Consider the following 24,624-nt stretch of genomic DNA (forward strand, 5'->3'; position numbering starts at 1 on the left):
AGTCTGTTTTTGTCTGAGTAGTAATTTCAATTTCTTTGACGGCTCTTTGAAAATTTTATATTCCAAATTTGCAATCATCTTTGTGGTTCTCTTTGGTTCTTTGTTTTTTTTCCCTCTCCAAGAGGGAAGAAACTGTGTACTTTTCCTAAATAAACTGTTTTCAGATGTTCTCCTATCCATTTTCCAATTGACTGGGGTTGTATTTATTCCCGCTCCTGTGCCCTCAGGTCCTGGCCAATCTACCCAGGCTTGGTAGCATTTAGAGCCTTCACAAGTATACCAGTCCCCAGGGCCATACCCAGAACTATGGTTCTGTGGTCATAGTTCTTGTGGACAGTTCTAAGGGTTGATAGCAATGCACTGAGAATGTATCTCTGGACTATGTCTATTGCGGCTCATGAGTCTATACTGTATTTTCCCGATTATTGATCTGTGAGATTGAATAAAAATATTTATTAGACATTGTTTTTATTACATTTCGCCTATATACCAATCCCTCGCTATGTGATAGTGTTTAAGGCAAGTCTAAGGGGACTTGAATAAGATGTGCCAGAAGGACTCTTTTAGATGTGATTTTAATTTTAATATTCTTACAAAGTTTTTGTTGCCTGAGGACAACAGACCGTGTTACAGGAAATATTAATTTTGTTACTTCATTGTATAAAAGATAATGATCCATTTTGTGTAGTTTGTTCTCCAAATCTTGTTAAGATAAGTGACTTCATGTTGGTAAAATCTGTTTTTAGACTGGAAACTTTTAGAAAGCAGAATTTATTTAACTTAATATACCCTGGAGGTTAGAATTATCCTTATCAGCTATTCTCTGCAATTCTTACAAGGCATATGCAATATGAATGCCAAATATTATTCTCCTACAATAGAAAGAGTAATAACAATTGTGATATAAAGACTAAATGAGTTGTTGAAATTTGTGGAAATGTAGAATTAGAGTTAGAAACAAAGAGAGGAAAACCTAGGGCATGAACATAATACTCAAATATTACTTTAGCTTTGTCATACAACCTAGTGTTTCTCACAATGACATTAGGAAGTTTATAGGCCAGTGTTTCTTATTTTAATAATTAGGCATTTAGTTTAAAGTACATTAGAAAAATATAATTATCACATAAAACCTGCGCATTTTCACTTATATAAGTGAGAAAAATTTTACTTTTAAAATAAGTAGAAATAGTTGATTTAATGAATTCTAAATAAATAATATTTTTGGTGGCATATGTCTATGGCAAAAATCACGAAGAAAGATGCAAATGGCTTTTGGCTCTTGAAAATTTATTTATTTCATTTTCCACAAAGCCCTCACAATTGATTTTTTAAAAATGTATGATATGATTCTTTTGTGGAAACAACTATTAGCAAATTATGAATCATGTTCTTGTTTCACTTTGGAAGGCTGAAACTATTGAAGGTCTATTTTCTGGGAAAATAGTCCTAATTTTTACTAGTTATCTTATGGAAGCAGAAGCAATTTGTTATCAAATTTATGCATTTAATAATATTGTTTGATAATTTCCCTTTAGCTTTGAAGATTATGTGTTGCAAACTACACCTTAAAAATTCACTATCTCAATACTTGCAGCATTCAAAGGCAAACAGGCTTTTAAAAATATGTTTTATAAAGCCTATCACAAAGTAAGTTTTTGGCCACTCATATGAATATTAAATTCAAGAACAGATAAAATTAGAAATCAGAAAAGAGTTTTTGAGTGTGTGTTTTTCTATATAAGAGAGCAAATAAAATGGCAACTCATTTCTAAGACTTTCTGTTTACATTTTACAGCAAAGTTCACATAATGATGAATTGCAAAGCATATATTTCCTTTTTGCTGAGGCCAGGAATTGCCACATGCATGCTCACTTCTTGCTCTGGGCATGTGTCTTGACACACTGCTTCAATCTACAGGAACCTGATTCCATAATCCATTTTGGGCTTTTATCCTTTTAGAATGTGTAGTTTATTCTATAGGCCTTTCTAACTTTTTATTTACTTATAGGTACAATTTGCCTTTTTGAATTAACTAATATTATAGCAGCTAGAGATCTGATTAAATTTTGCAAAACTTCCATTGTGAAGATAAAGACATGTTAAAGAACATGTGGTTTGGGTAATAGTTCTCCTATCTTTTCCCAGTTCAGCATATGCCAAGGTTAATCTCATTTAATGCACTTGGTTTTTGGCATGTAAAGAATTTTATACAATCATTATTCTCCTACCATACCCTCATGAATTTTAATTTCTGACAAGCTGAGGGACTTGGCAAGGCACTAAGTCTTTTCTGACTTTAATTTCTTCATCTATAAAGGAGTGGGTTTGGCTAGGTGATTGCAATAGTCCTGTGGGGGTGTTAGGATGCTTGTGAAAGGGAGGCTGACTTTGACACCATGTTTAAATGTGGAAAAATGTTCATATGATGTCTGGTGAGTTAGTCAATAGGAGTCTTAAAGGGAATGTCAGAATTTTAAAAATCAGAGTATCTCCAACTGCATATCCTCTTGACAGTTATTCTAGTAATTACCTAATGACTTTCTTTGCATTGATTCATTTGTTACTTAAAGAAACTTATACAAAACACAAAATATATATTGCTCGTAGGAGTGGAATATCACTACCATTTCCGACAAATAGAAGGTAATTATTAAAACAATTATGAAAGAGGGAAATCATGATAAACCAGCTAGACATTGTTGTCTACTAAAAGCTTTGAGCTCTAGTCCTGCTCTCAGGACTTAAAAAGATTAGCAGGGCCTGGAGAGGTGTTTAAGACATGCTTCCAATGACTAACTTTCCTCATCAGAAAGGCTGCAAGAGAATTGAAAATGGAATAATTCTCTCACTGTGAGTTTGAATATCATTTAAATGCTGTGGCAATGTACCATCTCACATCATCTCAGTTCCCTGTTTAGCACCTCTGAAACAATGTTATAAAAGAATATGGCTGCTGAAGTCCTATATAAATTCATGATTACACAGTTCTGTCATTGCACTAACGTCCTCTTTGCCTAGCTATGTTTGAAAGCTTTTGTATTTCATAATGGTAAACTTTTGGGCTCTAAAGATGAAGAGTCACTTATTTTTGGTTGTCAATCAGTATTAACAACAGGGAGTACTTAAAAAAAAAAAATCATGAAGTTGCCTGCAAGCAGAGTCCAAAGTCCAAAAAGACCTGTTCATGCTTTTGCATATTTGGGTCATGAAGTTCACATCAATTTTTAAGCCGATAACATAGAAACCCTCTGTGCTTCTAGCTTAAAGGTAAGTACCACAATGCATAGTTTGCAAATATTTAGAATCTTATATTGAAGACCTCATGTACAGCTTACTCTCTATTAGGCTATTTGAGAAGAAATTCATTGCTATTTGAAAATAGCTTCTGGAACACATTTTCTGTTTCTTGGGCTGATGAAACTCCCACAGATGTAGGGTGCACACACCCTCATAAAGGGATTCACAGAACTGCTCCTTCATTTGGAGTCTTTCACACCATGCTACGGCATCTCTGGCTGGTAGAAGCAGGGCTTCTTTTGTGCTTTAAAATAAAGCTGGCCTGTGGGTGGCTGGGGTGATAAGCTTAGGGAAGCACGTGCCAGTGATGATCTACAGTCCCTTCCTGTTCTCATGCTTAGTGCTACCTATTTAAAGAATTGGTATCCATGCACTTGGTGAATGACCTAAGTCCTTGGGTAGCAGGGATGTGAGCAGGTGGTGAAAACAGGCAATAGAAGGAAAAACAGGACCCAGGAGCTATATTTTACCATGAAGTCAAATTCCTATTTCTGTCCCTAGAATTTTTGTGCAGTGGTTAGAAAAGAATGTCAATGGGATGGTGTTTTTCCATCTGCTTTTCTCTGAGCCAGTTTAGATGACGCCAATTAGTAAACCTGGGGCCCTAAATCTACTTGTTTTTGTCATCTTATTTTCAGAAAAAAAAGTAAATTGAGGAATACCTAATTAAAATTACCAAAGCATGTTATCTGAAACCAGAGGGATGAGGAGTGAACTTACTTTGGGACACCCTTAGCACAGGAACGGTATCCTAATGAGACTTATGTTGATCTAGCACCATCCTTGGTTCCTTATGGCTTGCACATATTTGTTGAAGAATTGAACAAATTAGAATCCAGACATATGGTTGCATTGAAACTCCATAAAAGAGTGTTCATAGAAAGCAAAGCGTGAGGGGCGGGAATTAAAGACTCTGTTCCTGGTTTGAGGGAGATTGTTCCGAGGACTCTAGGTTCATAGCTGATTAATAGAGGAAGGGAAGGATGAATCCTGCTTCCTTATTTATCTGCTATAATCTTATTAGATCTTTGAGATTAAAACACATTAATATCTTCACTGCCCAAAGGTGTTCTGAATTTTACAAATACTTTGTTTAAAGAGTACTGCCTGTGTGGTCTTCTCTGCCACAGATTCTGATTTCTCCTTGGCTCGGTTCAAGGTGTTTGCTCCCATCCCGTAAGTCTCAGCTTCAGTGCCATCTTCCCTGAAGAAGGTCACCTGCCATTCTTTCATACATCCTGGTTTGTGACATTCCTGGCACTCAACGTGATCAGTAATTGTTTGGCTTATTTCTTTAGTTCCTTATTTTCTGTCTTCCCTATGAGAATAATTTTCATGCAGGCAGACACATGTCTCTCTGTGAAATCAACAAGTGAGTGAATGAGAGCTCAGTGCTTGAGTTGGCACGAATAGCTAAGACAAGGAGAGCAGTGCCTGCTCCTTTTAAAGAAGCAACACTTTTCTATGTTATAGGGAATTTTCTTAAAATAGATTAGCTTCAAACATAGAGTACTAGATGAAGGCTTAGAATTGGGGTCAGCAAACCTTTTCTGTAAAAAGGCCAAATAGTTGATATTTTAGGCTTTGTTTTTTTTTTTTTTTTTTTAAACAACCCTTTAACAATGTAAAAGCCATTCATAGCCTGCAATCACTACAAAAACAAGCTGTGCCACATTTGGCTCATGGGTCATGGTTTGCTAACCCCTGGTTTATAATTGTGTAACTCTGGGACTTATTTTCTAACTGCAAAATAAAAGGGCTGTACCATGTATCAATATTAAACAAATTGCAAATATATGAAGAATTAGAAAGAATAGCCTAATGAATTTAGGCACCTCTCATCCGGATTCAATAATGAAGTTTCCTCCATGAAATTTTCCCAGTTTTTTTACTCCTAATTGAATGATGCTTAGAAATTTTTTCTACTTCATGAGATTTTTTTCCTTATAATAAAAATAATCTATATATAGAATGTCTAGAAAAGAAGAGCACTGAGCAAGAAAAACTTACACTTAGAGATTACACTTTGTTATTTTCCAATATTCTTTATTGTGTGCAAATGATTTCTTAAAATATTATTTGGAAACTTACATGTAGCCTTCAGATTTTTAACTTAATGTTAAAATTTAGACACTTCATGTCTTTGAAAATTCTTTGAAATTATCGTTTTATATTACCTCCCATATAATTTGGAAATACGAGGATGATCATATTTTATTTGGCCATTAATATTTTATTGGAGATTAAGGATATGTTTAATTTTTAACAAATTATAAATTCCACTCTGATAAACATCCTATGTCTAAATATTTGTACTCATTCCTTAGGTCAAAGAATATGGCCAATTTTAAGGATCTGTGCAGAAAATCCTCATTTTGTGGTACCCGCAGCTGTCTTGCTCATTTGAGGTTGTCTTACATTGTCATTTTTAATTTTGGATAAATTCATTTGTATCCCATCCACTTTATCTGCACTTTAGTTCAGGTACACATTTTATACTTCCATAATCCCAAGGCCCAGCACTAACACTTTACATTCAATAATAGTGACTAAGGAAACAAAACAGAAAAGCAAAAACAAACCCTTGATGTTTATTCAGGAGAATCCCTGGTTTAAGAAAGCAATGCAACCATCATGCCTCATAAAAACTAATTGTGACATAATGATTTTTAGAAAATAGATTACCAGTAGGATAATTGGATAAACAAAGCTAATACATAACATATTTTAAATTATTTAAAATTAATATATAAGTATCCAGAGCCTACTTTTTTTTTTTTTTTTGAGACAGGGTCTCATTCTGTTGCCCAGGCTGAAGTGCAGTGGCACAATCATAACTCACAGCAACCTCCAACACCTGGGCTCAAGTGATCCTCCTGCCTTAGCCTCTAGAGTAGCTATGACTATAAGTGAGTGCCAGTGCACGCAGCTAATTTTTATTTTTTCTATTTTTTGTGGAGATGGGGTCTTGCTATGGTTGCCCATACTGGTCTCAAACTCCTGGGCTCAAGCAGTCTTCTCACTTGACTTTAAAAAGCCTACTTTTAAAAAATATTCAGACTACTTACGGGTGATTCTTATTAAATATATATTTGGCTTTAGTTTCAGTAGAATTAAAATTGATGCAAACTGATGCCACACTGGGTGGAAAGCTTTCTGAATACACTCATCTATGAGAATCTATTTTCTTAGATTCTTAGATGGGTTCTAAGAAGAAAATTTCAGGTGGGAGGTATATCACACATCACTGAGTCTATGACTCACATCATTAATGCATTCTTGAGGAAAGGCTCATCATAACGTGAATTTTTTTCCCTTTAACTCTCAAATACATGCTAGCTTTAGAAATCTGGGAAGAAGAGTTAAGAGTGAAAAAGTAGGGGGGACAAAGAAAAATCCTACATGTAATTTCATTACCCAGAGATAAAGACTGTTTACCTGTTAACATTGTAGCATACTTCCTTCCAAAATATTTCTATATGGCATGATACAATTATGAAGCTTAAAGTTTAGCTTGTCAACATTATACAATTTTTATCAATAATATTTATTGAATGTCTACTACATGTAGGGTACTATATTATGTCTTTTATTCTCTGGAGTACTTTGATAAAATTTTCAGCCATCAATAGTCAAAGATATCCAATTATTTTAAAAAGGTATCGCAAAGTATATTTTCAAACCATCACAAGCATGTAGTGTTGCATCAGTTGCTACATAAAAGCCTGGCTCACGTTATTAAGTAACTCACAAAATTCTATTTTTGACAGCTGTATTTGTCCTGCTAGTGATAAGAGAGTGCAAATTCGTCACTTGCTGGTTTTTTTTTTTTTAACTCTTGTTTTCCAAGTATTTAACATTCAATATCAGAGATTTCAAAGATATAGCAAAAGGAAATCCCTCAAACACTAACTTAGCAAACACCATAAAATTCTAAACTGTCATTTTATTGGTCTGCTTCCTGAATTGTTTTAAGATGTTTCTCTGTCTTCATTTTTTATACAGAAAATTTTTAAAAAGTAAATTTTTTGTTGCCTTCTGTCTCTCTCTCTCTGTCTCTCTCTCTCTTTTTTTTTTTTTTTTTTGGATAATCACAGTCCTTCCTATAATCCAGAGTAGGATGACTGAAGTATTAAGGACTAAAGGAATTTCCCTAATTTACAGAGAGTTTAAGGCTGTGTCTGTACACATGGTTGGTCTACTTTTTCAACCAAATAGCCCAGTTTGCTTACCAATGCCTAGCTTCAGAAGATACCAGAATCACAAAATCATGGCAAATAGATTTGGGTGGGACCTAGTTGATCTTCTGGGAAATTAAGGCCGAGACTGGTTAAAGGACTTGTTCAGGATAATACAACTCATATGTGGTAGAGACCAGGTTAGACAAGAGACTTTCTAACTTGAAGTCTTGTGTTATTTTCTGCACTTTGCAGCCAAAATCAGGAGGGATTTTCCAATTCTTCCAAAATGATTGAGTTATATATGCATTTACATTTTGATTAGAGGCTTTAGGTCTAGATAACTAGTTTTTGGAATATTAGGCTTCTGCATTACTGGAGAAGTTCTGATATAATTGTCATTGTATCAGAATATCTGCTAACAAATATTATTTAAAGTGAATCATGTTACAAGGTTTAGGCTCCAACAAAATATTTTTTGCATGCCCTGGCATGCTAATCTCTAAAATTACAATCTTAAAAATCATATTTTAACAACTCTTAGTTCTCTAAGGCCAATAACAATAGAATCCTAGCCTATCAATCTTACAAGTGATCTAACCTCTTTGTGTCTTGTTTCTTCATTAGGAAATTGGGGGTGATCATGATATTAAATAAGCTACCTCTTAGTGTTGTAGGAAGGATTAAATGAATTAATATACATAAAGCAGTTAGAAATGCCAAATTTATTTTGCTGTTTTTGTTATTATTACCATTAACTTGTGATTTAAATTCTCCTTATTAACATTTCCTGAATGTTATTAAGTATATAATATCAAAGTAACATGCAAATTGGCCATGTATTTTAGGGGTATTTTATATGAAATCATTGTAAATTGTAACATTGTTTTTTTCCTCTATCATGCATTGTTCTTAAATCATAACAGTAGATCTTACAATGGAGTAAGATTATTGTTATTTGAGTCTCTTTTTTAAAAAAAATTTATTTGCAAACATTTTATACAGCTGTAATAATGTGCTATAGTTTTCTGTTTCTGCAAAAGAATTTTTTAAATGATCACTTTTAGTACCTGAATGCTATTTCATTTGTAATGGGATTTCCAGGTAGAATTGGACTTTTTAAATCGATGCATAATAATTGTACATATTTGTGGGATCCATGTGATATTTTGATACATGCACATAATGTATAATGGTCTAATCAGGGTAACTGGGATATTCATCACCTCATACACTTATAATTTCTTTTTGTTGGGAACATTCTAAATCTCCTAGCTATTTTGAAATATGCAATAAGCTATTGTTAAGTACGGCCTCTGGTTTAGGAACAAAACCAAGTCACGAGAGTGCCAAGCAGAATGGGAAGGTGGCAGGAAACTGTTTTTGCATTCTTCACTCCCTCACAACACCCCAAGCTTAGGAAAGAGATTGGAGAGTTTGAGAGTTTTGGAATTTACACAACTGCTGTTTTGTGAGTACTAGATCCCCCTAAGTGAGAGAAATTGGGAAGTGCCTCTAAAGCGGGGAGAAGAGTAGCAAGGAAACCACTTAGAGAGCTTGATCTGTATTCCCTGCCTTTGTGTTTGGGGAACACACTTGGCTAGGGGGTGTAACTCGCTGCTGAAATATCTAAACATGAGCAATGGGTCAGCCTGCTGCTTTGATGTTGGCAGGGAGAGGTAGTTGCTTTGTGTCGCCTGTACTTCCAGATTTTACGAGGTCAGAAAATGTGTGAGTGTTTCGAGGGGACTAGAGTTTGGCCACACGTAGGAATTTGTGATTCTCTTCCATCCTCTCCAAGAGGGCTGCTTAGAGTGTCAAAAAGAGCTCAGCAGGAGGAGGCTGAGGCTAAGAAAAGTGTAGCCAGGTGAGACACTGGCTACAGCAGTGGAAATAAGTATGTCTCTGAGAATCCTACCCAGTATCCCATAATCTTTAATGCCTATCTGGCCCAGAGAGCTCATTGCCAGTAGCCAAGCTTCCTTCCCCACTGCATTGCTTTTATCCTTTCCTCTGCACCAACCCTGAGTCAGAAACCATAGCGAGCAAACTGGTGTAGGAAGAGTAAAGCATAAAGCAGGAAAATGGAAAAGAATCGCCCTCCACCCTGACGTACTTGGAAAAGGGAACTAGCTGTAGGTGAATGATGTTTTAAGTTTTTATTGGACTTATACTGGACTAGACATATTAATTTTTCAGTAAAGGATCTTTTGTTATCTGAAAGTTACCAGAAAAGTTATAAAGTTTGCCCTGAATTTTATCTGGGGGAAAAGGAAGAATGAGTACCCAGAATAAAATTAAATGGACAGTTTATATTGTTTTAGGATTACTTTCTATAAATTCTGCTTATTGAGTATAATAATTACACATTCATAGTTTACTTAATATTTTCTTATTTTTATTTTTGCATTTAGGTTTGTGGTAGTAAGGTATTATAAATAATTTCACATTAGATAGGTTTATACATGTCTATTATTATATAATGGATCATTAGAGATATAGTTCAAGAAAGGGAACATAAATACTGACAGATTGCTTTTCAAGAGGATTCAGCTGTGTTTGCATGAATGTTTCAGATACCAATAAATTAAAAATAAAAATTGATTTAAAGACATTTTTGATTTTATAGCATTTAGAGAAATGTTGATTACAAAAGGAAAGAAAATTCTTTTCAACTAATTGTACCTGAGCAGATGTAAAAAAAATTTAAGCATATTTGTTTTATAAACTAAGTTTTATATAATTTTCTTTATGGATTATGAAATCCCTTATGTAATGGAAGGGTGTATAAAAAATTTTCAGTCATTTATTTTGAAACATAGTAATTTTAGAGATGAAAATATCTAAAAGTTTACTAAAGAGCTTAAAATAACTTGACTTTTATTAAGTATTTTAAAAACTATTAAATAATACGTCAGTATCTCCCTTGACTTAAATGAAACTTTAAAAAGTTAATCATGAAATAATAGAAACTTTTTTAACTCTTCAAAAAGACTAGATAATACTCATTAAGATGAGAATAACTCAAATAACTTTGAGCATTATAGTACGTCTAACAAAGCATGCCATGATTTATAAGATTAATTAGAAATCAAATGTAGTACAGTCTGACAAAGGAAGGACACTGTTGCATATTTTGTTTTTAATCACATAAGATATTTGTATTCATAGATGTACCTGGATTTGATTAAGTTGGAAAACTATGTGAGTGAAAGACAATAACTGAGGAATTAAAGTACATTCTCTGAGTTTAAAAAGAGCAACATTATTCTTCAAATAAGAATTAATTTATTTATCTAATACTATCTAGTTTACTTTCTAATGCTTCATAAGTTCTCTAAAAGAAGTTATAAAGACAATATACAGATAATTTCTGAAAACCAATGTCTATAGACATTGTGATAAAGACATGTCTATAAATAGACATGTTATAAAGTTCTCCCTGAATTTTATCTGGGGGAAAAGGAAGAACAAGTCCCCAGAATAAAATTAAATGGACAATTGATACTGTTTTAGGATTACTTTCTATAAAGTAATTAAGAACTTTCTATAAAGTTTTAAGATTGTGGCTTTTTCTCGTTTTCCTTTTCAAAAGTGCTACATATAGACAGTGCCACAAATCCTAGACTGAATGGGTAGCTGTTCCGAGAAAACAAACTGCAATATCCAGGCTGACAAAATGTTAATTCCCAGGACCCCACATCTAGAAGTCTTCCCACATTTACAGAGATCTCTCTGAAAACTAAGGTTAGTTCCTAGGTTGTTTATTCACTGCTGATTCCTGAAACAATAGCTTGGTTCTACTTCACAGCCTTGGATGGCAAATTCCAGCTGTCTTTTTGTGATAGTCTCTATGACCGTGGACACATTCTGTTGTCAAATGACAAGGTTGAGTTGGTAACCCAGAGTGAAAGAAGGTCATTTACAAAACTGCAATGATACAATTTCTATCTCTTTTGGAAAGGGACATCCATTTAAAGAGTTACACAAATGACTGTTCACGTTCTGCATCTTAGGACCTCTAATATTCCCACCACTGTGTGAATTGAGTGATGAGTCTCAGCAGACGTCACAAGAAATTCCTACCTGGACCAAGCTATATCCTGTGCGCTGGACCAGTGCGCGGAGGGCTGCTTCCTTCTGGGTGCCGCTCAATCCATCCCCGGATTTGTGATTTGATTCCATTGAGAGTGATTATCAGCAAAAAATCAGGTTAATTAGGGTTGCTCACTGAAACCAAATTTGAGATAAATTAAGTAAATTACTGTTGCCAAGTCCAAACTTGCCCTTCATCTTCAGGAAACATTCTCTATAAATGAGTCATTAAGGTTAAAGCAACTCACAGCTACACACAAATGAGGCCAGTTAAATGGACTCTTAAGGAGTTTTCTAAAAAAAAATGTTCAATATTAGTTGAAATTTAGAAGTCAGAAACAAATAACATCCATTCTCCAATTAGAAGGCAGATCAGTAATTCTCAATCCTCTTATCTCAGGATGTTATCAAATGCTTCAAAACAAATTAGCTCACGCATATTAAAACAACATGAAGGATGGTCCTTACAGATGTAAGAAGAGGACACTTAATATAGGGCATTAAAACTCTGAGATTGAGCTTTATCTATTCTTCGTGTTACCTGAGACGTTTACTTCTTTGAAGATTTCTAGAACAGTGTGCTGGCATCATATATACAGGAGTCATCATGCAAACTACTACATTTGATAAATATGTGACAAGGATTTTGAAAGAAACAACAAGGGATGCTTTTGAGTGAGCGTGGGAAGGGCCTTCTATCACCTGGATCACATACCACATACACACTCAGTAGAGTACATGAAAACCTTTGTAAAATCTAAGAAATGATGAAAGTTTATGTATGTTCATGTTTGTGTATATATACAGGAATATGTAATTTCAGCATTTCCTTGTCTATACTTTCTATTTGGGGAACATGATTTGAACCGCATTTCACATGTGATGGTTGCTCAAATCCACAGGTTCCCAGGGCAAGCATAATGGCCATTCTGAAGGGTCCAGGCTGTGGTGGTGTGAGGCCCCGGGGGCTCCCATGTGCATAGGTGGACACAAACCTGCTGGCTTGGCGTGTGAGTGGTGCAGTGAAGGTTCTATGCTGGCTCTTCACTCCGCTTACTGTGCTCTGCTGACCAGGACACAGGAAATGTGTTTTATAATGGTTTGAATCAAAATGCAACTCGAATATATTTGACTACGGGTTCTTCTGAAAATTTTCTGTCATGTGCGTTGCGATTTCCTATACTGCTTTTCATTGTCATTTAAAGATTCAGAATGAATAGGTCATTAATAGCATAGGAAATTGGATCAAAAATTGGGTGACAGAAAAAAATGAAGCCAAAGTGATCATTTCAAAAAATATCAAAGCTTCAAGGTATTCTATTACTAAAATTGCTATTACTTAAGTAATGGAATAGTAATAGAATATTACTATAGCAAGATCATTAGGACTATTAATACTAGTATTAGTAATAATAGTAATAGTAGTATTTTATTACTAAAGTAGAATTTAAAAAGGCCCCAAACTAATAGACAAGCATCATTTAGAAAGTAATATTTTTGATATTAGAAAACCAAAGGAAAAAAATATGAGATTCCAGAGGGAGACTATTCATTCACCTGTTATAGGGACAGAACAATGTCATCATCTGCATTTAAGCATGGCCCACCTTTGATCTTTCTAATGATTCTTGCTTGTTCCTGACCCAGGTCAGTTCAGTTTGTGTTCATTCACTATTTCAAGACATATATCATTAGTGCAGTCTGTATGCCAGCTATAGCCTGTGCCCAGCTTTAGGGCATTGTGTTCTATGGGCAGTCTAATAACTCAGTAAGTTAACATGCTAGTTTCAGTGTCTACACTTTGCAAAAGGCAGTGGCTTTTTCTTTTTAAAAAAAGTCTTGCATTTGTATCTTAGCTAAGACAAAGATTTGTTTTGATAGTAGTGATTTGATATATTAATACATGTTGCAATCCAAGTTGGGAAAAGCAGCTTTACTGACACATTTAACAATGTAAATGTTTTTTCTGTGGATACTACAATTTAGGGGTAAACAGACCTGTATTCAGTTTATAATCCTAAATTGCTGGTGAATAGTCATAGAAATCTCTATGAAACAATATAAATCCTTTTAAAACAGACAAAGGCATTTTGAAAATTTATAAAGAAAATTAATCTTTAAGACACAAATTGCACTCTTGCACTTTCCCCAAATGTTACTAAAATTGTCTTTTCACCAGGACATTCTCAAAATGTCCCACTGTACTGAATTTAACCTGCAAGAGCAGGGAGGCTGTGGGTGGGGTCTGATGGGATTATTTATGTTTCTATTATAGCTCTTTGAAGGCACAGTTTATAGTCTTTTGGCCAAGTTGTAGATTTGCTCTTTGCTGAATTTCACCTTTTCCATCAAAAAGGTAACAGTTCATGGTGAAATGACAAGTTTGTATTTGCAAAACCTACCTTTAGTTTTAGTTAATAATTAGTTAAGGTTATTAAAGGTATTTTGACATCAGAAAGGTCTTTTGATCACATATAAATTCACTCTGAAGTTATTGAGAAAATCTGTAACTTCTCAATATAGTCCCAAATCATTGGAAATCAGGACATGGGAATAAAATTCAGAATCTGCTATGAGAGACACTTTATCTTTAATTTTTATTTCTCAAAACAACCCTCTCTCCCAATGTTGACCTAATCTATGGAATGAACTTGAATCCCAGATAAATATTTTTTTAGGCAAGTCAAACTTTTGTTAAAACCTTGGCTAATTTGAAATAAAGATTTTGCAATACATTCTCTGACTTAGCACTTTGTAAATTCTTTAGATCTGAGACTACTGCATTGTAAAAGAGTAGTCCCCAGTATAATTGAGGTGATAGAATTTAAAACCAATATAAGGCAAGCATTAAGACCCTTAGAGGTAGAGGAAAGCACTCCTGATTGTTTATTATTTATTACTTCAAAAATTATTTATTGGGTATCTATTGTTTTCTAAGAATTTTCAAGATATTAGGGATGTAGCCAAGAAAAAAACAGACCCCTCCCCCAAAATATCTCATGGAGTTTTATAGGTGGGAGAGATATAATAATAAGACCAATTAATAAAATATAAAAAGTGGATCTCATGGAGGTAGAAAGTATGGAATGGTGCTTACCAGAGGCTGGAAAGGGAAAGGGGGGAGATGAAGAAAAGTTGGTTAAGGGATACAAAAATGCAGTTAGTAATACAGGAATAAGTTTCAGTATTTGATAGTACAATAGGGGAATTATGGTTAATGATAATTTATTGACTATTTCAAAATAGCTGGGAGATATTTGTAATATTCCCAGCACAAAGAGAAATCAAATGTTTGAGGTGATGGACATCCCAATTGCCCTGATTTGATCATTATACATTGTATACAGGTGTCAAAATATCACATGTACCCCCAAAATATGTATGACTAATATATATTAATAAAAAGAAGTAAAATATGACCATTTCTGGGGGGGAAAAGCCAAGAGTGGAAGAGGAATATGAAGTGTTTGTTTGTGGGTGAGCAAACAGATAGTGTGGTCCTGATACAGTGAATTTGAGAAAGATCTAGAAGTGAGGGATGTATTTGGGGTAGAGTGTTCTAAGTAGAGAGCCTGGCGAGATGAAGGACTGAGTTGAGAGCTTGTTTTTGTATTAGCATAGAGGCCAGTGTGGTAGAGGATGGGGCTGAGAGAAGTGGGAGTTGAGGTCAGAGGGATAATGTCTGATCAGATCACGAAGGATCTTGTCGGTCACAGTAAGAACTTTGGCTTTTGCTCTAACATGTGAAACCAGAGCATTGACAACATTTTCCTTATGTGTTAACAGGATCGCTCTCTGACTGTTGGAAATACATGGAAGGGTGCTGGTCAGGGCCGGGATAAGGAGGAGGAGGGATGAGAGGTAAGTAATGCAAATACATGGCCTGGTTCTGTTTTTATTGAAAAATTTGCTGTTTTGCTCATTATAGATTTTTTTGCATTGGTTTTACTTTTTTTTAATATTGTGTTAAAATATCATTTGTTGTGATTACTGAGTTTTTTGGTGCCACCTTAAATTTTGTATTGGAGGTGAGTAGTTTACTTGCCTCACTTAATTCACTGTAGTTGGTTCTGGTTGGTAGAAGGGAAAAGGGAGAAGCAAGGAGGCCAGTTAGAAGCCACTGCAACATCCGGGCGAAAGATGATACTGGCTTGGACCAGAGTGGTGATGGTGGAGATGGTGAAAAGTGATAGAATCTTGGATATATTTTGCAGACTGATTAGATGTGTTGCGTTGGAGAAAATAAGGAGTCAAAGATGGCACCGAGTTTTTGGCCTGGGTAACTTGAAAAACAGAGTTGAGGAGTAATGAGTTTATAGAAGAAGAGCAGAGGCTCAGTTTTGTGCATGTAGATTTTGAGATGCCCTTTAGATACCCACATGGAGAAGTTGAATGGACAGGTAGATATATGAATCTTAATTTCATGGGAGAGTTCCAGGCAGGAGGCATTGACTTGGAAGTTATATCAGCATAGCGATGATATTTAAGCTGTGAAATGGGATGAGATAATTTAAGGACTGAGTATAGAGAATAGGTCCAAGACTGATCTCTGGGTCACTGTAACTTCTGGAAGTCAGGGAGCTAAGGAGGAATGAGCAAAGGAGGCTGAGACAGAGCAGCAGAAAGGCAGGATGAGAACCAGGTAAATGAGATGATTTGGAAGCAAAGTAAAGAAAGGGTTTGGGGAACAAGTGAGTGATCAGCTGTGCCAACTCCTGCTAAGTCAAGTAGGATAAAGCCTGAATAAGAATGCAGACCCTGGAACTAGACTTCCCGGGTTCATGCCCTCATTCTTCTTTTTACTGTGTACTCTGGGCAAGTTCCTTAACCTCTCTGTGTCTCAGCATCCCTAACAGAGCAATAATAGTATCTCTCCCAAGATCATTGTGACTATTACATGAGAAATATATGGAAGGGGCTTTGGAAGCACTCCTGGAATATAATAAATGCTAGATTAGTATTAGGCATAGATATATAAAATTTAAAAGAAGAGAAAGGGAGAGGCAATATAATCACCAAGCACCTTAGCTTTTAATTCAGAGATTCTACAATAAGAAATTCCACAGGTTTGTGAAACAGCACTGTTATGTAGATGGGAATGGCTGAGAGCAGAAAGGCACAAAAAAATTAAAGTTGGATGAGGGTTATAGTTAGTATGACAGGAAAGAATATATATTCATGTACCCTCCCTAAGCATCAATTCCCTCATTTGTGAATTGGGGTAGCAAGCAGGCTGTGGACAGTGCTTTTGTGAAGATGAAATGAGAAAACACACGTGAGGTGTCTAGATCAGGTCTAGCATATAGCAAGTGCTCCAACATGGCTTCCTGTTCCTGCTGACAACTCACTTTGGAGGACAGGAGCAAAGTGACTCCCGAAACGGCCTGTTGGAGATGTCAGCACTTCCTTGTATCATTTCCTTCCCTGCCCTTCTTCCTTATATTCAGCCTAAAAATGGGGTGAGGGAGGGACTAATAATATGAAAAACCAGGGGTTTCCTCTGCCAGCTTTTGTGAATCTGTGATCAATATCTTTCCATCTTGCCAGACAGTATAAAACATAAAACTGTTGAGCAGTGGAACACTTGATTCAAATGTATACTCACCACCAAACCTGCCATATGAAAATGATCCCCTCTTTTACTCTTCTGCTTCCAGCCCAGTAGAAGTTCTTTGAGCCTCAGTTTCCTTACATATACAGTTAGTATAGTCATAGGTCCTACTTCATAGGGCTCTTTTCAGTATTAAATATTAACATACATTTAAAATACTTAAAATGGTACCTGTTATCTGTCTGATAAATATTCGCTATGATATCATTTTAATTGCTGTTGTAATTATTAATCTCTAACTAATTCCAAGAGGTAGAATTTCAAAACCACTTGTGAGGAGGCTAAAGTCCTAAGTCCTTAGCATGACACAGCATCCCTCGGGCACTAAGAGCCTAGACTCTCTTTCTAGGGTCATGCACGTGCCCTGGCACTTGACATTACCATGTTTTCTCATGCCTCCAGGCTTTCTGCTTGAAATGCCTTTGCCTGTCTGTGTTTTCTAACTTTACCGAATTGGCCTTACTGATTCATCTAGACTTGATTGAAATGTTGTCTGTTCTGTGATGATTTCTTTCACAACCTCCCTGGGTAACACTAAAGTGCCACCTCCTCAGTGCTCTCAAGAAAGCCTGTACATCTCTGCATTATTGCATACATTGCTGTAATTTTTTGCTTACATGTCTATCTTTATCACTGAACTGTGAGCTTCCTGAGTGCAGGGACTATCTTGTATTCATATTTGTTTGCCCAGAAGGCTTAGTCTGACATTACACTAAGTGCTCAATGGATACTTGTGGAACAAATAAAAGACTTTGGATCAGCAATTTTATAAATTACAGTGACTTTCACTGAAACAGAAGTAAAATTAATCTGAATCTAAAGTCCTAATACTTATTGTTTCTCTTTTTCCAGTTAATTCCTGAAAGTTCAATCCTAGAATGAACTTGTTTTATGTGAGAAATTGATTTTTGTGGTTTTCTCTGCATTTATTCTTATCTCATATTTGTGTGAGAGACAAGAGGAATAAAAAATATGTAAGCAAATAATTATAACAATACAGAGATGTACAGGCTTTCCTGAGCATTGAGGAGGTGGCACTTAATGCTACTCACAGGAGTGCAAAGTGATTAAGAAATGAAGTTGATACTTCAGTATACTTTTCTTCTCTATGTCTTTCTGGTTTTACATTTGCAAACTTAGTGCCTATTTGACCAAAAAAAAAAAAAAAAAAGACCTAGAAGTTACTGGGATTCAAGGTTCCTGTCTTCCTGCAAGGCAGAAGAGGATTGGAAGGAACAGCTCACCTCATCACTTGGCTGCAACAGCTCAGTAGAAATTTCCAGAGTTCACTGTTGGGCAAGGTTAGAGCTACAGTTCCTGACCCTGATGCTATCAGGTGCCAGTGGGCCCTGATTCAGGGAGGGTGGCAGGGAAATAGATGAGAAGAAACTTGGACCAGACAAGCTGATGGAGTGGTAAATTCTGACTTTTCTAAATCTAGACCTGTCAGCTGGATACTGTGTGCTGTTCTTTAATTATAACTCTGATCTAGAAAGAGGGAACACATTGATTTTGTAGATAAAAATTGATCCCACATGGAACACCAAGTCATGGAAGGAAAACTAGGAGAGGATTTTCAAGTGAGATTTGTTATCTAAATTTGCCCAAAGTTATGGCGACAGTGGAAGTTCTCATTGCCCTAGTGGAACATAAGTTGGCAGCTAGGGAAACAGAAGAAGTGAGAAAACAAATTTTGTTTTGCTTTGTAAAGTCTCCCCAAATGGTAAATTGAGCAAGATATGAGATGAAAGTAAGAGAAATACATGATAGAAAAGCACATTTAAAGAGTCGAGAAGGAATAGCTTGGAAAAGCAAAAGCATAAGTGGTAGTTGTGAGTAATAAAGAAGAACTAAAATGAGACAAATGATCAAGACAGGGAATTAAAATTAGAAGATTTCTTGGTTAAAAAATCAAATGCAGTAATCACTTTCAACCTTAACAAGAGTCAACAAATATTAATTTAATACCTGCTATATATGAGCACTGTGGTAGACAATTTAGAGCTAGATATTGAAGGAATTTCTGTTAATATGATGTTTGCTATCTTATTTATTTGACTTGATTTTTCTGAAGAAGTTGGATAGGAAACTGGCAGAGAGAAAGACTTTCTGGCTTGGTAAGCGGAGGAGAGGTGTTCCTTCCGTAATTGCATGGGGAGCCACCCAGGCCTGTAATGTACATGTCACATTGCTCCGTGTGCATTTCAAAGCCACCGTGGCTTCACTTGCCCCTGGGAATGCTCCAGACTGAATCCAACCTTTCTCCAGTGTTTCACTGTGTCCTGACATTGCGTGATGTAGGCTTGACATAACGTTTCTGAAGCATGCAAGCTGTACAAGCGGTTTTAGCATGAATTTCAGCCTTTGAGTATCGCCTGGGAATTTCACATGGAAGGAGTTCTAGATGGTACTGAAATGGTTTGTGAAGGATTTATGCCTAAAGTTCATACATTTGCCTGATGTGAAGTAAATATTACTTTGCATTGCTTGATAAAAGAAATATAAATTAGTTCTAATATTCACCCTGGAGAAAATTTTTGTAATTGGTCTTAAGTATATTTTAGAAGTGAATTAATGTTACTGCTCTTCATTTGGCCATGCCTTATGAACCATAGCAGAATTAATAGAGAACATACATACACAAAATTCCAAAATACAGCAATATATACATACACATATATATACACATATACACCCATATATACACACACACACGTATATATAGGGAAAAAATTTTAAAAAGTAAGCCATATATATGTATGTATATATATCTATCTCAGGAAAAGTATTAATCAAAATCTCCTCTAAGTTATTAAGGTATTATTAATGAATCATGCATTAATTTGGGCCTTGCCAATTTGGGTCTAGACAAGCCTTAAAATAAAGAGAAGAAATTAAAGTTGTTCACAATAGATATATTAATTTTACTTGTAATTGTTGATAAAATTTCTCCTCTGTAGTAGCTTCCGCATTTTTAGAGAAGAATAAGTTTGCATTTAAATTTCAGTTCTGTTGCTGTGATTTTAACTTTTCTGAGACCTGATTTTAAAGCAGAATAAAAACAGCTTATAAACTTATGATTTAAACATGGTCATCTTTAGCAATCAGGAAAACGCAAATTAAAATAAGATACCATTTTCTGCCTATTATATGGCAACATTTAAAGGGATTTTAAATAATATAGCTAATGTTTACTGAACATATTATATGCTATTTTCTAAAAACTTTAAACATAATTCCTTTAATTCTCATAAAAACTCAGCGGAATATGTATTATTATTATTCCTGTGTTATAGGTAATAACCTAAGGTGGAGAGAGGTTAATGTGCCCAAGGTCACACAGGTAATAAGTGGCAGACAGATGATTTGAATCTAGTTAGCCTGGGGGCAGAGTCTGTGCTTTTAATTACTAAATTTTACTTCTTCCCAATTTCCTTACCTTAAAAAAAATAGGCCAGAGGCTGGGGAGATTATATCTGCCCCCCTTCTCTTAAGGTGTTGACAAAGAACATAGTACACTTAAGGAAGCCTATGAGGGTGATGCTGTGAGTCCTCATTCTCTTCCACAAGGAGACATAGTTTTGGGCTTCTAGAGCACTGTGGTCATTTAGCTTCTTTGCTGGGATGAAAGTGAGTTATTGTCATTGCTTCTTGGAGCAGTGCTATGGGTGAAGTGCCTAAAGGTTCCCTTGGACACACTCACGATTTGACCCCCTTTGGATATGGCCCCAAGTGGACACATGGCCATTGCCAGCTCTTTGTACTGCACAGTCGTATCTCACTGAAATGTTCCTTCTTGGCAAAGTGTAGGACCTTCATGATTTACCAAGTGATATATCATTTGGCAGGATCTGCCTCAGCTTTCATGTTTATTTCTTTTCTTATATTTAAATTACAGTGTAGATTCTTCTTCCCACTGACCTTTAGTTCTTCTGGATTGTAGATAGCCAAAGAGGAAGAAGTCAACTATGGGCCAAATATCTGATGGAGTAGGCAATAGTGGGAAACCAAAGCCACAAATGCTTCTCAAGGCACCAAACACAACTACTTTGAAAGTAGAGTCTTCTTGGCCTCTGCCTTCAAATGTCCATATAATTCCCTTTCCTTCTCCTGTCTCTTCCTCGCTTTCATTCTTTAAATTTTATTCCCTCCCCTGCTCCATTGATGGCACCTATGACTAAAGAAGTTGCTGATTCCATCTGAAATGTATATTGTACTTTTAAGACAAGATATTAACTGTTGGAGAATAATGCTGATAGATGCAACTTTCCATAGAAATGATCATTTTTTGCAAGATGTATAGGGCTAGCTGATACTTTAATTACTGTTTGTTGATGTTTAAAATCCATACAGTATCCCATTTGGAATCTTCTAAGTTCTAAATAGAGTAACTTAAAATAGCAAAACCCAAGACACTGGGAAAATTGTACTGTGGTGAAAATATCTCTAGAGAAAAATAAAACTCTATCAGTGAAAAAATACCATTGGAGCTACTGACTTAGAGTTTATCAGAGAAAGAATAGACATGTAATAGACAAATGATTTTTGTTATTATAATTTTTATATATGTTTGTATAGATGTGCGTGTATACAAACACCTGTACTAAATCAGGGAATTAAAACATGCAAGGGTAGGAGAGGCATGTTTTCCCAAATTTTTTAAAAACTATGTCAAATCAGGAAGCAGACATAATCTAATTAAAAGAAAAAAGTGACCTGAGCTCTTGGGAAAGTTAAGCATATTCATCTGGCCCACAAATCATCATTCTTGCAAATAATTCTGACATCTAGAAATCCTTTTTGTTTTGCTTGAGGAAAAAGTAATTTCAAATAGTCAGAAAAATTTATTTTCATTTAAAAAATCTGTTTAAAATTGTATAATTTATGGTCTGATAGAAACAATTCTTGCTTTTTAGCATATTCTCATTAAATGGATTTTATAGAGGTACATTTTATCTGCTCAAAAGATATTTCACATTTATTTAATACGCCCTTTAAATATCAATGAGAAGCCCTTTAAATCCCTGGGATTTAGCTTGAACTGTAAATTACACAAGGAAAGACCAGAAGAGGAAGCATTCACCTATGCACATCTTGTCAAAATAGGATTTGGAGATTTAACTGCAAGTGTTCTTAAATTTTAGTAAGTGATATTCACTTCATTAAATCTCTCCTTCCTCTATTTTTATCATGCTCTCAACAACTTCACTGTAATCTGCTCAAACAGAGGTTGTATCCAGTTTGAGTGAATTCCATAACTATAATTTGCAATAACTTGCTTTAAGGCTCTTTTCTGAAAATATTGCACCACTATTAAAACACTCCGAACTGGCACTAAAAGATTACTGAAGAATAGCCTTAGCAGAGCCAGCTGCCAGTGGGCATGAGCTGTAGGAGATACGGAAAAAGAATAGACTCCCTGCCTAGCCTCATATTAGGCTGTGTTCAGGCATCATCTTCCCCACTCCCAGAGCGGTTCTGATTCTACTGGCCTGAAGTGGGGCCCAGGAAATAATATTTTGAAGCTTCCCAGGTGATAAGAATATGCAGCTGCATTTGGAACAGCTGACTGAAGCTCTAATCTATACATGTTATTTAAACAATTGAGAGTCATTGAATTTATTTCACCTGCCAAATGGATGGATAGATACATAAAGAATTTTTTTTTTTTGAGACAGAGTCTCACTCTGTTGCCTGGGCTAGAGTAAGAATTATTAAAAAGAAGAAAAAGACTGTATGAGGAAGGTGGAAACTAGATAATAGAAAAGGAGGAATGATTAAAAATTTTCTCTAATTATTTTGTCTACATTTGCATCATTTCTGATGAATAAATGTTTTCCTGATTGTTAGTATTTAGAAACAATGACCTTGAACTACCTAAAAAAAAAATCTCATTCTTACTAGATTCTGGCTCAAATGATTTGTTTTCAAATCAGTTCTGATGCAGAGCAGCCAATAAGGTATTTATATTACCACTGTGTGCATAAAACTATTACTTGTGTGGTTCTATGTATGGAAAGGAAGTAAAGGCTGCGAGGAATAGAAAAGATAGAGAGTATTGAAGGCTCTTAGAAGAGAGAGGAGCAGATGTGGGAAATAATGGGTTAATAATGAAGTGTCTGGCAGTTCTGTGAATTCTTCCCTTTGAAGAGTTTACAATCTCTTTATCCAGAACAACTTCCAATATAGGCTCCTCATGAAGCCTGAGTCTAGACTTTTCTCCTGCTTTCTGTATATATGTATCCTCACCTGTTTTCCTTCTCCTCTCCTGTCTCCACCCCCACCCCTCTTCCGTTACTGGACTTAAACTGAGCTCATCCAAAGTGTAGAATGAAATGTCACTGCTTACCACCTTCTAGGCACTGCACCTCTGTCCTGCACACCACTATCAGTCTCCCTAAAATGTCACTTCTATTATTATCCTGCTCAAAAACCTTCCCTGGTCCTATCGCTAACTATGAAGAAACAGTCCAGTCCCTTAGCCTGACAGACAGTGCCTGCCATGATCTGGTCCTAACTTTACTGATTATCTTTCAGTGCCAGTCTGGAGCTAGTCTGTGCTCAAGCCCATCAGGTCTCCCAGATGTAACTGTTACCTTTTAGGTGCTTTTGTTCTTGTTTCTCATTTTCTACATACCTAGAATCACAATTCTTCTTTCTACAATGTCCCTGGCTAAGCTGAGTTCATGCATGCTTCATGTGGTCGTGTGTGTGTGTGTGTGTGTGTGTGTGTATGTATATATGAGTGCACTAACAAACATGTGCAGACATGAATGTGTATATACACACAGGTGAATAAACTTCTAGTGGCCACCACTGGCAGCACAACATCACACAGGAGCCCTTTCTACACACCCCTTTTCTTTCATAACTAGTTCTGACACCAACATTCTCTTACAAATCTTCCAACCTCCACTCAACTTGGTCAAGAATATCATAAATTTGGAAACAAGAATACTCATAAGTAATCTGTCCTTGTCAACATTGAAGATTTATAGATGAATAATAGGTTTTTAATTAAAAAAAACATTTTGGAAAATTTTAACAGCAGATGGAATGTGAGCGAGACTCATCCAATCAATTGAAGACCTGAATAAAACAAAAAGGCTGAGTAAGAGGGACCTCTGCCAGCCTGACTGCTTTGGCTGGTCTTCAGACTTGAAGTGAAATATTTGCTCTTCTTGAGTCTCTAGCCTGCTGGATTCTGGACTGGAACTTACACCATTGGTTTTCCTGGTTTTCAGGCCTTTGAACTTGGACTAGAACTACACGTTGGCTTTCCCTGGGGCTCCAGCTTGCTAACCTCAAATCTTGGGACTTCTGCTTTTGTAATTGCAGGAGCCAATTCCTTATAATAAATCTCTTTATATATTTATGGGCATATTTACATAAATTTATATTTTTATTTATATAATATTTATGTGTGTGTATGTATATCT

General features: G+C 35.6%; 1 protein-coding gene across 2 annotated transcripts in view; it reads right to left on the minus strand.

The window, feature by feature from the left end:
• The window catches only part of A1CF (APOBEC1 complementation factor), a 76,921-nt gene that overhangs the window by 40,860 nt on the left and 11,437 nt on the right, over positions 1 to 24,624 (minus strand). For both annotated transcript variants that reach the window (XM_045568219.1, XM_045568220.1), the window contains exon 2: positions 11,566 to 11,709. In XM_045568219.1, the coding sequence (XP_045424175.1) occupies positions 11,566 to 11,664 (99 nt within the window). In that variant the 5' untranslated portion in view covers positions 11,665 to 11,709. The remainder of the gene's footprint in view (positions 1 to 11,565; positions 11,710 to 24,624) is intronic.

This window comes from Lemur catta, chromosome 14, assembly GCF_020740605.2.
Source record: "Lemur catta isolate mLemCat1 chromosome 14, mLemCat1.pri, whole genome shotgun sequence".
Taxonomy (NCBI): Eukaryota; Metazoa; Chordata; class Mammalia; order Primates; family Lemuridae; genus Lemur; species Lemur catta.